Raw genomic sequence first — 16,180 nt, 5'->3', positions numbered from 1 at the left:
CACCTGCTCTCTTCCTCATTGCATAGTGTGGTAGGTAAGAGCCTGGCCTTTGGCTCCTGACTCAGTGCACATCCATGCTCCTCGATGTGCTTATGTGATCTTGGCAAGTTCTTAACCTCCACACCTCTACTTTGGGTTCTTCATCAGTAATTGGAGATAATAAGAGTATACAATTTCCAAGTTTTTTTGGAAATTATGAGTTTAGAACAATGCCTGGCACATAGTAAACATTTTAAAGCTGTTAGAGCTAGTATTATCCTAGAGTAGAAACAGATTATTCTCACATATTTGTATCTTTTATCTCTAGTTCTACGTTGATTTCTTTCTCTAGGCACAAAACCAATTCACTTCAAATAACCAAATCTTTGTCATCAAACTGGCATGGTTGGGACTTTCCTGGTGGCGCAGTGGTTAAGAATCCGTCTGCCAATGCAGGGGACATGGGTTCGATCCCTGGTCTGGGAAGATCCCACATGCAGCGGAGTAGCTAAGCCCATGAGCCACAACTACTGAGCTTGTGCTCAAGAGTCCGCAAGCCACAACTACTGAGCCCATGTGCCACAACTACTGAAGCCTGTGTGCCTAGAGCCTGTGCTCTGCAACAAGGGAAGCCATGACAATGAGAAGCCTGCACACTGCAATGAAGAGTAACCCCTGCCCACTGCAACTAGAGAAAGCCTGTGTATAGCAATGACGACCTAACACAGCCCAAAATAAAAACAAACAAATAAATAAAATTTATTTAAAAAAAAACTGGCATGGTTTTCGTGGTGGTAGCAATGTAAATTAGCGTTAACCTGTTTGGAAATGGTTGGGCAAGATATATCCGGTCATAAAAATAGTGACACTCTGATTCATGAATTCCACTTCTGAGAATCTTCTAAGGACATACCCTTAAATGCTTAAGAGATTGTATCCATGAAGATGTTACGTTATAATATCCAGGGCTGGAGGGAACGGTTTAATATATTCTGGCACTTACACATTTACAGTTGATGGGTCTGAAGACCGTGTAATAACATGGAAGATATTTGTGGTGAAAAGTAAAACATTGTATGTACAATATGATTACAACCATGTTAAATAAATACATACATCCAGGAATTTCCAGAGGATAGGGCTTATAAGGGCTCTTTTAACCCCCTGACTTCTTTTCAGATTCTGGATTTATATAAAGCTGGTTCTAAAGGCCCAGAGTTAACCCTGAAATTGAGTTCTTTATATCTTGTTATAAACCATTACCTTTCTTCCTATTTGGTTTGGGAGCTCCAGATTTAGTTACATTCTGCAGAATGGGATTGGCTGTGGGGTTGCAAAGATGAACAGACCCTCTGTGTACTCAAGGAATGGTTTTATATGAGATGTCTTATACAAGTACATAAAACCCAATATGTAGTTTTTGTCCAATAATGTGACAGTTTGGGCTCCTTGGTGCCTAATGGTTGGTTGGTTTTCTGTAGTGTAGATTTCTCACTTTTACCCGTGGAAAAATACTCATTTTTAACTTCAGTATTTAAACTGGCTTTAGTAAGCTCTAATAACAGCCTCAAAGCAACAACTTTTTCAGTTTTCTATTGACCATAAACTTCTTTTCTCTACAAGTGGTAATTCTTAACAAGAATTAACAAGTAGCAGACTGCTACTTCAGTCTTGGTTCAACAGATTCTAGAGGGATGTGGTAGAAGGAAGAGTAATTACTAAAGAGCTGGGCACAGTCAGGACTTATTTCTTTGATGAACACTGTGGGCTTATTTCTTTGATGAACACTGTGGGTCCTATTTCTGAAGTAATCCCCCACCCCTTCCACCGCCACCCAGGATTGCTGGCAGAAATCTTAACTTGCCAGCTCATTTGTCTGCATTGATAATACAAGCAAACGCTTTTGCTTGATGCCTTAACGTTTGTTACCCTGAAGTTTTACTTTTTTTACCTTTTCCCTTCCTGAGGGGATAAGCCATTTTAAAATTCAGATGTCTAATACATAAAATAGATAACTAATAAGGACCTACTGTATAGTACAGGGAACTCTTAATACTCTGTAATGACCTATATGGGAAAAGAATCTAAAAAAGAGTGGGTATATGTATATGTATAACCAATACACTTTGCTGTACAGCAGAAAGTAATGTAACATTGTAAATCAACTATACTCCAATAAAAATTAAAAATAAAATAAAATTTAGTTGTCTGTAACAGTGTTAATGGGCCAGCTTGTGCCCAGTGGACTATGTTAGGTGCTTGGCTCAAGATCGAGGCCCGAGACTGAGTGGTGTGAGTACATTGGCAGTCAAGCACAGTGTGGTGCTGCATTTATTTATACTCGAGAATTAGTTGCTATTCTCTGATTTTTTCATATGAAATGTTATTTGGCACCTTAATGGATTTTTGAACTGCATTCACGGTTGGCCTTAGAATCTTTAACATTTATTCCCTAAAGGGGATGACATCCTTATGTCTGAGTTACATTTTTATCAAATAGGGCATATGTTAAAGCTCTGATTAGTTCTTTGAAAGTACTGCATGTGCAAATGATATCAAAAATAGTTGCCTTAAAAGTATATAAATTCTGGGCTTCCCTGGTGGCACAGTGGTTGGGAGTCTGCCTGCAGATGCAGGGGACACGGGTTCGTGCCCCGGTCCGGGAAGATCCCACATGCTGTGGAGCGGCTGGGCCCGTGAGCCATGGCCGCTGAGCCTGCGCGTCCGGAGCCTGTGCTCCGCAACGGGAGAGGCCACAACAGTGAGAGGCCTGTGTACCGCAAAAAAAAAAAAAAAAAAAATATATATATATATATATATATTCTATAAAAATATATATGGAGGGAATTCCCTGGTGGCACAATGGATAAGACTCCACGCTCCCAGTGCAGGGGACCTGGGTTCAGTCCCTGGTCAGTGAACTAGATCCCACATTCATGCTGCAACTAAGAGTTTGTATGCCACAACTAAGGAGCCCATCTGCCGCAACTAAGGAGCCCATGTGCTGCAACTAAGACCCTGCGCAACCAAATATTTTAAAAAATGTATGGAAGAATGATGGTTTCAAAGTTTAAAAAAAGCATCAGCACACTCAAGGAAGTAACAGCTTTCTATGTGAAAGAGTAGAGGTTTTTTTTCCTTTGTTTTCTGTAAGAAATATTAGAATAGGAAAAATAAGTGTAAACAAAGAATGCTGCTCCAGTTCCCCTTCTACGAGGATCAAGCCATTAGCCTGAGGGGAATTCAGGTTGGAGAAAAACAGGAGGCATTTTGTGCTTTGGACACATGGACCTAGATAGTTAAGATGTGTAGCTAAGGAATAATTTCAGTGAACCCAGCTTCTTATATCTTCCCATACATAGAAAAGCACTGAAAGCATTCCCTTGAGATGTCTGTTCTTTGTGATTAGCAGTAATCTTTTGCTTAACTGCACGGCTCCTCCACCCCCGCCCCGCCCCCCCCCCCCCCCATGCTGATAAACCACATATACGCATCTTGGTTCCTCCCTTACCTTTCTGGAGCAGTTCCTCAGAGCTATCTGAGAGGCTGTCTCCTGGGCTGTAGTTCTCAGTGAGGTCCCCTAATAAAACTTAATTCACAACTTTTACATGGTGCATTTATTTTTAAGTCGACATAAGCAGTAGGGTTTTAACAGAAATGCTGAATATCTGAAAATCTGTGGAAGCAAAATTTTCTTGGTAATCCTCAGTGTACTTTTCAAAATACGTTAATGATTTTGGGGGAGCTAAACTTTTTATTAGGTTTCATTTGTTTTGATGTTCATTCTAGCAGTAGATGTCTCATCAGCTTAGATAGCAGTAAATTGTGATATGCCAGAGTTTTGTATTTGGCATTATGTCACAGGAGCAATAGGAAATAATTTTGTGAACTACTGTTCACAACATGGTAAATTTAACAAAACCTAATACTTCGATTTGTCTCTATTCCCAATTGTTATTTAATAATTGATAACAGCTGTAGTGAGTGTTTTGTCCTCCAGGCCCTTCCCTTTCCTCCTTACTTTAAGAAAAGGGGGGAGGGGTCCCATGTAAACTTGGATAATATCACTAAATCAGTATTTTGCAATACAGTTAAAATGTGTTAGGTGTTGCTTCTGTTGCAGTCATAGTAGAATAGCAAAGTAGTGGCTACCCTTCTTAATTTGTAACCTTTTCAGGATGTTTTAGATACTTTGTTGTCCCATCAAGTCCATCATAAACCTTGATTTTCTGGAAGTTTTAAATCATATAGCATCTATGTTACAGATAACTATGAAGCAGGTGTGTCTTATATTTAAATACCACGGTGAATTCTGAGATTGATGAAAGCTGTGAGTGGTGAGTTCTTGAAAACCATGCATGTGTGTTTCCAAAGGCTATTTTCTGTATTCAGTATCTATTAACAGACAATAAAGGATTTTTCCATTAAATTGTGCACTACTAACCATCTAATCCTCCTGAGGCGAAGTTCAAAATTCCCATGAAATGGTTTTACGTAATATTACTTTAAAAAAAGGAGTGAACTCCCTCTCGGAAAAAAGCCAGTCCCCAATATTTTGGAACTCAGTTTGAGAAATACCGTATTTTCTGGCTTAGAGTTTGTTCTGTTTTATTGTTAGGGTACTCTGAGAGTCGGGTGCATTCTGTCAGTGCTTAGAGGTTAATGAGAGTCTTTTCTTATGTCTCTGCCTGTATTCACACCCTCCCGGTGTTGGCATTTTTTCTGCTTTAATAGCCATAGGAGCAGTTTCTACATACTTTTAAATTGGTGTGGCTTCTTACGTTATATGATATGTCTGCTTTACATCATCACAGTTCTGTGTAGAGGTTTTATGTGGCACTTAAGGAAAACTGACCCCAGTTTGAAAGATAGAAGCTCTTTGAATAGATGCTGTCAGAATTATTTAATTCTATTTGTGTCATGATTGAACCTAGGATTTTAATTTTTATTTATTTATTTTTGTAAGCAAGGAAAATATAGATCTGGGAGACTTATCTGATTCTAATCTTAATTCTTCTACTATCTACCTTTGGGGCTTCAAAAGTCATATTAGCTCTGTCACCTCATTTGCAAAAAACAAGGATTTTGTTTAAATACGTGGAGTACTTCGTTGAAGTTGCTTATCGTTTCTATAATGGTCCAGTGAAGAAGGCGGTCATAAACTGTTCTCTGGAAGCTTTTATGTTTTTAAAGAAACTGATTTATTTACTGTACACTTTTTTTCCCCTCTCAAGGTACCATGGGAGGGATCTTTCAGGGACTATTCTATGTTTGTTCCTCTAACCTTTTGTAAATAAAGAGTAGCTCCAATTATACTAATAAATGACTCCTCTTTGGAATTAGCATTCCTGAAGCTTTAATAAAGCAGAAAGAAAAAGGAAACACCTTATCTTCTAGCCTGTTTAGATGGGCAAGGCTGTGGACTAGGAGTGACAAGTTAGGAAACAGGCCTTCTATGTTAGGCTCCTATTAGCACGAAGTCTGTTAGCACTAAGAGAAATCTCGTCCTTTCCCTTATTCTGATCGCATATTACCATTTGATTCCTCATTGATCAAGTTCAGTCCTCTATAGACTAGAGTTAGTGTGATTCTTTAGACTTTAGCATTTATCTAGGCCTTTTTGCAAAGTTAAATTCTCTCCCGTGGCTTAATTTTTGGATTGTACAATATGTTTAGGTTAGAGTTTTTCTAGCTTTTTTGAGCTGAAATCAGAAATTAAGAGTCAATAAAGAATACTGGAATTATTTGAAAGCAAGATTTTGGTCTTTACTGGAGGAAAGTTGTTCAAGTTTTAATTGATTCATTATTATATCTCAATTTATTCCTGGAAAGGATTTAAGGTGACAGGTATGTACAAAGACTTTCTCCTTTATAGCCAAACTTTGTGAAAAAGTTGCTAACGTTCACTGTTTCACCTTCCATTCACTCCTTCACCATGAGTTTTTGGCTCTGCCCTACTCACCCACTGCAGTTCCTCACAGCAGAGTCACCAGGGGTCTCCATCACTAACTGGACAGAACTCTTTTTTTCTTTCCTTTTTTTTTGCTATGCCGCGTGACTGGTGGGATCTTAGTTCCCCAACCAGGGATTGAACTTGGGCCCTCGGCAGTGACAGTATGGAGTCCTAACCACTGGACTGCCAGGGGATTCCCCCAGACAGAATTCTTTATATGACCTTGCTAGGGTGTGTGATTGCTCTTTATTTTTATGTACATTTTTTCTTATTATAACGGTAATATATGCAATATATGTTCATTGTGAAAAATTTGGAAAAAGACATACGTAATCTCTGTCCAGAAAACTTTTTCCTCATTGAATTTCTGTCACAACTGTCTTGTTCCTTTCCTCATATTTCTCTTGGCCAGACTTGTGTCAGTCTGCCTACTAGGTATCTCTAGCTTGCATGCAGCATTTTTTAAAAACTGAACTTACCGTTTCCCCTGCTCCAAATCTGCTCGGCTACCTTTGTCACCATCTCACTAAAAGGTAGCACTCTTCGTCCAGTTGCTGTAGCCTTGAGGACTCATCCTTGACTCCACTCCCTCAACCTCCATTTATAATCAGTAGCTAAAATCCTGCCTGTTCTTCCTTTCTAACCCATTTACTTCTGTCTGTCCACCTTAGCTGGGACTTTGATTATTTCTCACCTACCTCACCTACCTTTTGAATTTTTAGGACTTTGTTTATCTTCCTTCAGGGCTTTTCTGACCTGTTTCTGTACCCTCAAGACTAAGCTTGGTGCTGGTGGTCTCCTCTCTTCCTTTCATACACTCCTTCCTTCTCTGTCCTCTCCTTCCCCCTTCCTCCCTTCGTGGACTCCCGGCACCTGTACTATCCTTATAACACATATCACATGCTGTCGTAATTGCCTATTTGATTTTCTGTCTCCTTAAGGGCAGTAACTATGTCTTATTCATAATTGCAACACTAATATTCCAACCCAGAGTGTTTAGTAAATTTCAGATAATGAATGGATAGAAAGAAATGGGTGGCAGTTAGTATGAAAAAAGTTGGAAGCTGTTCCGTTAGTTTTATGGCTCTGCCTGCCTTAAAATTTGTGTATTAGGTGATATGATGGGCCTTCATCTACTTGGTCCTGTGGTAATGGTCTGTGAACAAGCTTCCAAAGTGTGAATTATGGTAGGGCAGGAGTGAAGCTGTGATAGGTTGGCTGGGGTGGGCTCCATGACCTTGCATTTCATGGATGAGGAGGTTAGGCTTTCCTGTAGCTAATGACAGTGTAGCAAAGGTAAGATATGACAGCTAAAACTAGGGCAGTTGTGCTAGGGATGAACAAGAAGGGAGGGTGACTTGGTGATTGGATGGGAGGAGGAATCGAAGTGACTCAACTTTCTGGCTTGGTTGACCAGGTACTTGGTGCTGTCGTTAAATAGTCATTTTGATTTTTGAGATTCTTTTTGACATCCAGGTGAGTATGTCTGTTAGGCATGTCATAGGATATGACGTTTGGGAGAGCATACCACTGGGGAGTCATGAATCTGTGTTCATTAAAACTATGAGGTCACTTAGATATATAGCTTAAGAGTAATAATGGTCTAGAAAAAGAAAGAACTCTGAGGAATACATCAGTGCTTAAAGGCTGGAGAAGAAGAGAGCTGGGAAAGCAGTGTCAAAGAAACTGAGGAGTTGGAGTTGGAGAGGAAATTTGGCAGTAACATGGCCATTGACTTTTTTGGTGTTTTGAAGAGAATAACAGGTAAGAAGATGGGTCTGTCTTTACGCATCTTTTAGAGTAGACACTTCAGTATGGACTGTCCCACCGGCTTTTTGTTGGGCAGTTCCACCTCACCCCTGTCAGTAGCCCAGCCCCCCAGCCCACATCCAGAACCCCCCTGACATGCTTAGATCTAACACATGACCTTTTTTTTCCTTTTTTTTTTGCGGTACGCGGGCCTCTCACTGTTGTGGCCTCTCCCGTTGCGGAGCACAGGCTCCGGACGCGCAGGCTCAGCGGCCATGGCTCACGGGCCCAGCCGCTCTGCGGCATGTGGGATCTTCCCGGACCGGGGCATGCGGCATGTGGGATCTTCCCGGACCGGGGCACGAACCCGTGTCCCCTGCATCGGCAGGCGGACTCTCAACCACTGCGCCACCAGGGAAGCCCTAACACGTGACCTTTAAGTTCCCTTCCGAATTAAATCTAAGGTTAAAAACAGGGACTTCCCTGGTGGTCCAGTGGGTAAGACAGCGGGCTCCCAATGCAGGGGTCCCAGGTTCGATCCCTGGTTCGGGAACTAGATCCCACATGCCGCAGCTAAAGATCCCACGTGCCATGCAACTAAGACCTGGCGCAGCCAAAATAAATAAATAAATATTCAAAAAAACAAAAACCAGATTGTTGGCCCAGTCCCAGAAATTCTGATTCAACGGGCCCAGGGATCTTAACTTTTTACAAGGGCATTTCTGAGTGTCTAATGAACAGTCATGTGTGGGTAGGTGCTATAACCCTGCATTAAAGCAGGACTTTAATAAAGCAGGACTTTATCGTGGCGAACTTTTAAAATACTCCTGTGCAAAGAGATTGGCAACCATGGAAGCCTGGCTGGAGCTTTCTGCGGTGCCGGTCTGTGTTTGAGGGGGTGAGTTGGAGGGGTGGGGGAAGCACCGCCATCTGATGTAGTCTGTTAGGGATGTAAAGTTTTTATTTTATGAATTTTTGCAGTAGATGCCCTTGATGCTCTGCATCATATCCTCATGGTCCACCACTGATTTCAACCCAGACTCAGATTTTTGCCATTTCTTTGAGTCTTGCCAGCACTTTTCTGTCTCAGGGCCTTCAAGCCCAGCACAGGAAGGGGGAGAGGTTAATACTCCAGCCATCCTTCAGCCAGTGGAGGACGTGAGCCTGTGCCTAAAGGTTCTGCTTCCTTTGGGGGTCCCACAGAATCACCACTCACCCTCCAGCAGTCACCCTGGTTGCATCGAATGACCTTACTGGCTTTTTTCATTCGCTGTTGTACCTGTCTTCACTTTTGTTCCATGGGATCATCTCCTGTTTTAATCCCGCTGAAACCTTGTCTATTAGTAATGTATCAGTTGAGCTGACTTTACAGGTTAATATACGCAAACAAAAGCCATCTGCAATCACATTAGTTTCTTCCAAATGTTGCTGTCTATCAATAATGGCACCTAAAATAATTTGTGGGGGAGGAATGCGAAGAGAACATATTGTGTGATGCAGAATGGCACACACATTGCTGAAGCTTAAATTTATTCACAGACATTCTGTAATGAGATCATTATGTGAGAATTAATTGGATTTTTCAACAACCTCCATTTCTTAGATTTCACTTAGACAGGGATTGAAGGGATATGAAAAACCAGAAAATTGTTGACAGAGAGATGGCACTAGATGTGCCTCTTTTATTCATTTATTTTATTCATATATCTTTATCTTGTTCTTGAAGAATTCTGGGTGGCTCTTTTTATAAGACTAAATTATAGATATAGAACATAATGTTTCTGTAATTCTATAAAATATAAAGCTATTAAAAATGCTGTAGTGCACAAAGTGGGGAGATCTCAACAGATGTAGGATATAATTGCTAAAGATCAGAAACAAATCAATCTGATCTATTTCAGGGGTATCTTTTAAAAGGTACTTTGTGTGCCTTAAAAGTAAGATTTCTGTTTACCTAGCTAGAAGATATTCATATCCATATTTCTTCTTTTAGCTGAGACTGGACTCTAGGAATTAAATTTGAAGGGAAAGGTAAATTTGTTCTGGCTGATCACTTTCGTTCTTGATGAATAAAACTGATACCTGAAAGCAGTTCCCATGGAGGCTGCCGCATTGCAGCCACTGGGTAAATGTTACGGAGCGAATGAGAAAGTGATATGCTGGATTGCCCAATGTGTGTGTCTTAGACTCTGTCCCCAGGGGTGAGAGTGGGTGAGAGCCCATGTGCTTAGACCTGTGAAAGCTCTTGCTGTTGCTCCACATCTGTGACTGCAGATGTTTATTTTGGTCTGTCGGTTTACTTTGTAGGAGACCAGGCATCCCTACGAGACACTTTTTCCTCAATCCAGGTGTTCTGTGTAGCAGTGGGATATTTTGACATACAAATTGACAAAATCATTAAATAATCTAGTATTCCAACCCCTCAGTTAACATTTCAACTCAGACCCAGAGAGGAAGTGACTTACCCAAGGTAAAATCACCCTGTCTAGCTAATTAGTGGTATGACAAGGACTAGAACACATGTCTCTGCATGTAATCAATCATCTTTATAATTTCTAAAATGGTTACCATCTCCACCCCTAGCCAGGGGACAAAACAGGCACTGTTTTTCTGAACTAGTGAATTAATAAATATTGTGGGCTTTGTATTTAATTTGCAGAAAATTTAACAGTTAAGAGCTTACACAAGTACATTGTTTAGAAAATCAACACTAATAGATGGGCAAAGCAACATAAGCAGACAAGTGAAAATACAGATATCTAAAATATTCAACAGTATGGGAATAGGTTAGAAAGCAATATAACAATTTTGATAGACTGTTTTGCAATCAATAAAATGCTAGTTGTGATGACTTAGAAAGAAATAGTGTTACTATACTAGAGATTCTGGATGGGTTCCTTTTATACTTCCGTTTCTTCTTTACTGTGCCTTGTACTGACCCTTGAGTGTTTTTAGTAAGTTCAAATTTCTTTACATTTAAAGCACTAATTTTATGTATAGAATGTTAACTAATGTCAGTCTGAAATTCACGTAGTCTAGTCAGTCTGAAATTCACCCATTTATTTTTTGGTCTGTATACCATGGAAAGTAGTTATTTTTGCTTTTGTTGTTCTTGATTTGTACGTTAAAAACTAGCTGAAATGAGAGTTGGTAAAGATTTAGTGAACTGATAGAAAATGTTTCTATTACTTGCTAGAACCATCTGAGTGTAAGTTTAAAAAAAAAAAGCTTTTCTAAAAATGAAATCAGTATCTTAATCAAATGTGTATTTCCTCCTTGTAGAGCCTCTGTTATGCACCTAAAGCCATACTGGAAACTCCAGAAGAAAGTGCGACCTTTGGAAATCAGCAAGGAAACTCTGAGAACTCCTATGAGCCACCAACAAGCTATAAATGATGAAAAATGCAAAGCTAGCTGTATGAAACCAAGTGTCTTTCCTTCAGCCTCTCTTGGTAAAGCATCATCTCGAAAGCCTTTTGGAATCCTTTCTCCAAATGTCCTGTGCAGTATGAGTGGGAACAGTCCTGAAGACAGCAGCGTGAATGTTAAAACCAAGAAGAATGCATCGTCTGCAACAATCCACCAGGGTGAGGAAGGGGAAGGGCCACTTGATATCTGGGCTGTCGTGAAACCGGGAAATACCAAGGAAAAGATTGCATTCTTTGCAGCCCACCAGTGTAGTAATAGAATAGGATCTATGAAAATAAAAAGCTCCTGGGATATTGATGGGAGAGCTACTAAAAGAAGGAAAAAATCAGGGGATCTTAAAAAAGCCAAGATACAGTTAGAAAGGATGAAGGAAGTCAACAGCAGATGCTACCAACCTGAGCCTTTTGCGTGTGGCATCGAGCATTGTTCTGTGCATTACGTGAGTGACAACGGGGACGGAGTCTATGCCGGGAGGCCTCTGTCGGTCATACAAATGGTTGCCTTCCTCGAGCAAAGAGCCAGTGCTCTGCTAGCCAGTTGTGCGAAAAACTGCACTAACTCACCTGCTGTGGTGCGGTTTTCCGGGCAATCCAGAGGTGTGCCCCCAGCCCCCGAGCCCTTGTCTGCCCCAGGAGCATGTGAAGAACCCATGGAAAGGAGAAATCCTGAGGTTGGTGAACCACAGAGTGAGCCAGTCCGTGTCCTTGACATGGTAGCCAGGCTGGAGTCCGAGTGCCTGAAGCGGCAGAGCCAGCGTGAGCCTGGGAGCCTCTCGAGGAATAACAGCTTCCGTCGCAATGTGGGCCGCGTGTTGCTTGTGAATGGCACCCAGGCTGAGGAAAGCAAAACAAACAAAGGCGCCTTGGAGGTACCTGACACTCAGGTGAAAACTGTGGGGTCTGTATCTGTGGACTGTGGCCCCTTAAGAGCTGACCATTGTTCTCCCAAGGGGGACCAGGCCTGGGACGGCGCTCCTCGGGGCTGTCCCTCATTGCCAGCAGGCGTGAGTTTGCACACGGACAGTGCAGAATTAGAGCCAGATCAGCAGACTGCCATGAAAAACAGCAATACACATGATGTGGAAATGACAGAGGAACTTGTTGGGTCACCTTTTCCTCCTCGCACCTGTCCCCAAGCCATTGAATTGCCCCCAGATGCTATTGATGGTATGAGTGAAGAGCTTGTGCCTCTTGCTAGCCAAAATCCTGATCAGAGAAGAAAAGAATCTTTGTGCATTAGTATCACTGTGTCCAAGGTAGAGAAAGACCAGCCTTCCAGCTCAAAGTCCTGTGAAGACCCACTTCCAGGGATGTTGTTTTTTTTGCCATCTGGTCAGCACCAGTCGGGCTGTTCCCAGCTGAATGAAGGCACAACAGAAGAGTCTTCCGAGGCCAGTCAGCTTGAAGATGCTGCTGAGGGTGACAGTGCATCTGAGGAAAAAAGTGTCTCGGCTGATTCATTTGTCCCGCTGGCTTCTGTGGAAAGTACATTACCAGTGCTCGAGGCATCCAGTTGGAAGAAGCAGGTGTCGCATGACTTTCTGGAGACCAGGTTTAAAATCCAGCAGCTTTTGGAGCCTCAGCAGTACATGGCTTTTCTGCCCCACCACATTATGGTGAAAATCTTCAGGTTACTTCCCACTAAGAGTTTAGTGGCTCTTAAATGTACCTGCTGCTATTTCAAGTTTATCATTGAATATTACAATATCAGGCCAGCAGATTCTCGCTGGGTTCGGGATCCACGCTATAGAGAGGATCCGTGCAAGCAGTGCAAGAAAAAATATGTGAAAGGGGATGTGTCCCTGTGCCGGTGGCACCCCAAGCCCTATTGCCAGGCATTGCCCTATGGGCCGGGATACTGGATGTGCTGCCACCGGTCTCAGAAGGGCTTCCCTGGCTGTAAGCTGGGGCTTCATGACAATCACTGGGTCCCTGCTTGCCATAGCTTTAATCGGGCAATCCATAAGAAAGCAAAAGGGACTGAAACTGAAGAGGAGTACTAAAGTTTATGTGCGAGGCAACGGATTGATCTTTAAAACTGCAAACTACCACCTAGATAACGCCGTTCCAGTGAGTGTTGCCTCTCAGTCTTCGTTCCAGGAGAACCTCTGCTACTCCATCAGGACTGCCATTGCTCAGGCATCTTAAATCTCTGAATTTACGAGCTGTACAAGAAAATCGGTCTCATCGTTTTATAGTGGTGCCTCATGCTTGATCCAGGGCTGTATCCCACAGTTTGATCCACTTGGCTGTGAATAACTATGCCTGTTTTCCCAAATCGAATCCTTCTTCAAAGGATTGTTCAAAGAAGACTTGCCACCGTCAAGAATGTTCAGCAGAGTTCATCGCAGACTATGCAGGCAATCCCCAAAAAGGGGTTCTGGGCATGTTTTGAGCACTGGCACCATATCTGAAATAAGTGAATAGTGTCCTATGAAGAGAATAGCAGTACTCTTGGGTGAAAAGTATGCTTACAAAGAAAAGTTAGGCACCTTACCTTAGACCTTGTATGCTTGATCTGTGAGACTGATGTTTGTGGTTGGAGACGGATTTCATGCCCTGTGGTGTTTACAGTGTATATAATGGTTGTGTTTTCATAGGGCTATGAAAGTGCACATTAAACCCGAGCGCCTTTACTTTAGATGAGTGCTTTTGGCCCCTCTGTAAATAACACTATTAAAATCCAGGTGTAAATAGCGGACAGCTGACTGAACATAATCACCACAATGCAGCTAGGATAGTGTTGCAGCTACAACTGTGTGGATTTTTTTTGGTTTTTTGTTTTTTGGTCTCGTCTCAAATTTGTATAAAATATGAATGTTTCCCAAATAAACTATGAATGTTTTCTGTATAATATATGAATGTTTCTGAGAAGAAACTCTAAATAGTTAAGAGGTTAACCTGTTGAAAGGATACCAAATAATGGTTTAACTGGACAACCTTAAAAAATTAGCATAGAGAACAATCCTTTGTTATATTTTAGTGATTCACCAAGAATGAGAGAATATTATATAGTCAGATTATAACATTCTTGTCTATTTTATTCTTTCTGTCTGGTTACAAATTTTTTTTAACTTCAATAAAAACATGCATCTTAAATGGGACCTGAGTTTTGCAGATGTGTTTTCTTTTTTGAGGCAATATTGATGAGGGATATTGTGAACTGAATCCTAAGAATTAAAAAAAAAAAATTGAGTTGTTAGAAGGGGAGAGAGAATTCTTTTCTACCACTGGAAAGAGACCATCTTCACTTAACATGAGCTTCCATTTTTGCAACCCTTTAACACTTAGTTTGAATTTGTTGTCTGCCCAGCACCCTCTGTATTTCCTGTTGGATGAGGTATTATTATCTATGTGTAATAAGTTAATTGTTTAGAAGTCATCGAGAATATATTCAGACCTATGGTCATGTAACGCTTGGCAGGGCTGGAAGCTATCTGGCCCCAGAAAGCTGCAGTGGAGGACCTAGAAGCTAGGTTGGCTTGAAATTGATACCCACCAAAAAAGCCTTGGAGCTGCATCAGCTCTGGGCTGTGGAGAAGCAATGGTAAGTGTGCCAGGGGTGGGGCTGTCTTGAAAGTGATGAGTGAAGGCTCCGGTGGTCCCACAGGAGAAAGATGGAAAGGTGGAGTAGGCTTTGGCCAGGGCTGCCAAGCAGAGCGGGGCAGGGCTGGAGTCCGGGAGCCAGGTTCACCTGTGGCTGAGGTGGTATGTGGCCACAGAGCAGCTTCTTTCTTACCTTATCCTTAGGCAGTAGCTGCTCCTGCCTGAAGAGGGGGGACAAACTGAAAAGTGTCTGGATGCTGAACAAGTCTGCCCTGCAGGCACATCACCATGCTACCTCCTACGTGCTCGGCTGGAGCCTGTCTGTGACACAGGAACAGGAGAGGCTGCGAAGGCTGACTTCCCCTTCAGGGTGTCGGTGTCCTTCCTCATGACTCACCCCAGCCAAGGTACGTGAGAATGCTTTCCATCCCCTGGGCTGAAGTTTCCAGTGCTTGTCGTCCTCTGCTGGTTTGCTCCAAACTGGCAGTCTCTGTGTGTACCTTTCTGATAGGTTTGTTTTGACTCCTAATTTAGGATTAAAGGAGACGTGCACATGCAGGACTTGCACAGCTTGGTGCACAGCTTGGTGTGTGGAATGTCAGCTTTCATTGTTATTGGCTCTTGGTTCTTCTACATGTGCCCAGGTGGTTTTCTCAAGTCAGCCGTTCTAGATGTGGTTTTCACGTGGGACACAAGCTGTGAGTCTGCGACGGCCTGAACTGACCAAGAGCGGAGGACAGGAAGAATTATGCCCTAACCCCGTCTTGGCATGCAGTTCTCGGGGTTCTCAGAAATCACTGATCCCTTTTGAACCGTGATGCGAGACCCACTTCCCAGGGGTGTCTGTGTGAATGACAAGAGGATTTTGGCAGGTGGGGCCCAAGGGCACCCTGGTCTTCATTTCTAGGCAAGTGTAGCTGTTCCCCTTAGGAGAAAGATGCTGTGCTTCAGAGCCCCCTAGTGCCAAGCTGAGGAAACCAGCTCACGTTTTACTTCTGCAACAGTGCAGTGCTACCTGCCTTCCTGCGTGGCTGGAGAATCCCAGACTCACAAGAAAGGAAGTAAGAATGTGGGCTCGAAGAGCCTAGGCTCAGCCCAACTCCACGCCCATGGGGACCCAAGTAAAGGATTCTTACCCCTTCAGCTTTTGCTCAGAGGGTCTCATACGCCTGGCCTAGATTCTCTCCCACCCCTCACTTTACCATTTGAAAGAAAATGCAGAACCAGAGAAAATGTGGGAGAGTCAGCAGCTCCCTGCCCCCAATCCCTGGGGCAGTTTGGCTTTGTTCCCTGCTCAGTGAATGAGACCAGATACCAGGCAGGGATGAACTGGAAAGGGAAAAAGGGCCAAGATTGTAACTTTTTCTTCAGGCCTTGTCAAAACGACTCTGGAATTAAAATGGTCATGTGAAAGGCTCATTCACAACTGGCCACGTTCCCTGCCCTAACGAACACACTGACAGCCTGTGTGCAGGAGGCGTGTCCTTTGCGTCCCCTGCCCCGTCCTGTTCACCTTGGTTGGCTG

At 42.6% G+C, this 16,180-nt stretch overlaps 1 protein-coding gene across 4 annotated transcripts in view; it reads left to right on the top strand.

The window, feature by feature from the left end:
* Positions 1 to 14,207, top strand: part of FBXO34 (F-box protein 34) — an 85,942-nt gene extending 71,735 nt beyond the window's left edge. For all 4 annotated transcript variants that reach the window (XM_082848430.1, XM_082848433.1, XM_082848432.1 and 1 more), the window contains one exon: positions 10,964 to 14,207. In XM_082848430.1, the coding sequence (XP_082704556.1) occupies positions 10,974 to 13,112 (2,139 nt within the window). In that variant the 5' untranslated portion in view covers positions 10,964 to 10,973 and the 3' untranslated portion in view covers positions 13,113 to 14,207. The remainder of the gene's footprint in view (positions 1 to 10,963) is intronic.
* Positions 14,208 to 16,180: the final 1,973 nt, after the last annotated feature.

Source organism: Leucopleurus acutus (genome assembly GCF_964270905.1).
Source record: "Leucopleurus acutus genome assembly, chromosome: 1".
Classification (NCBI taxonomy): domain Eukaryota; kingdom Metazoa; phylum Chordata; class Mammalia; order Artiodactyla; family Delphinidae; genus Leucopleurus; species Leucopleurus acutus.
This window is presented reverse-complemented; position numbering and strand designations above follow the sequence as displayed.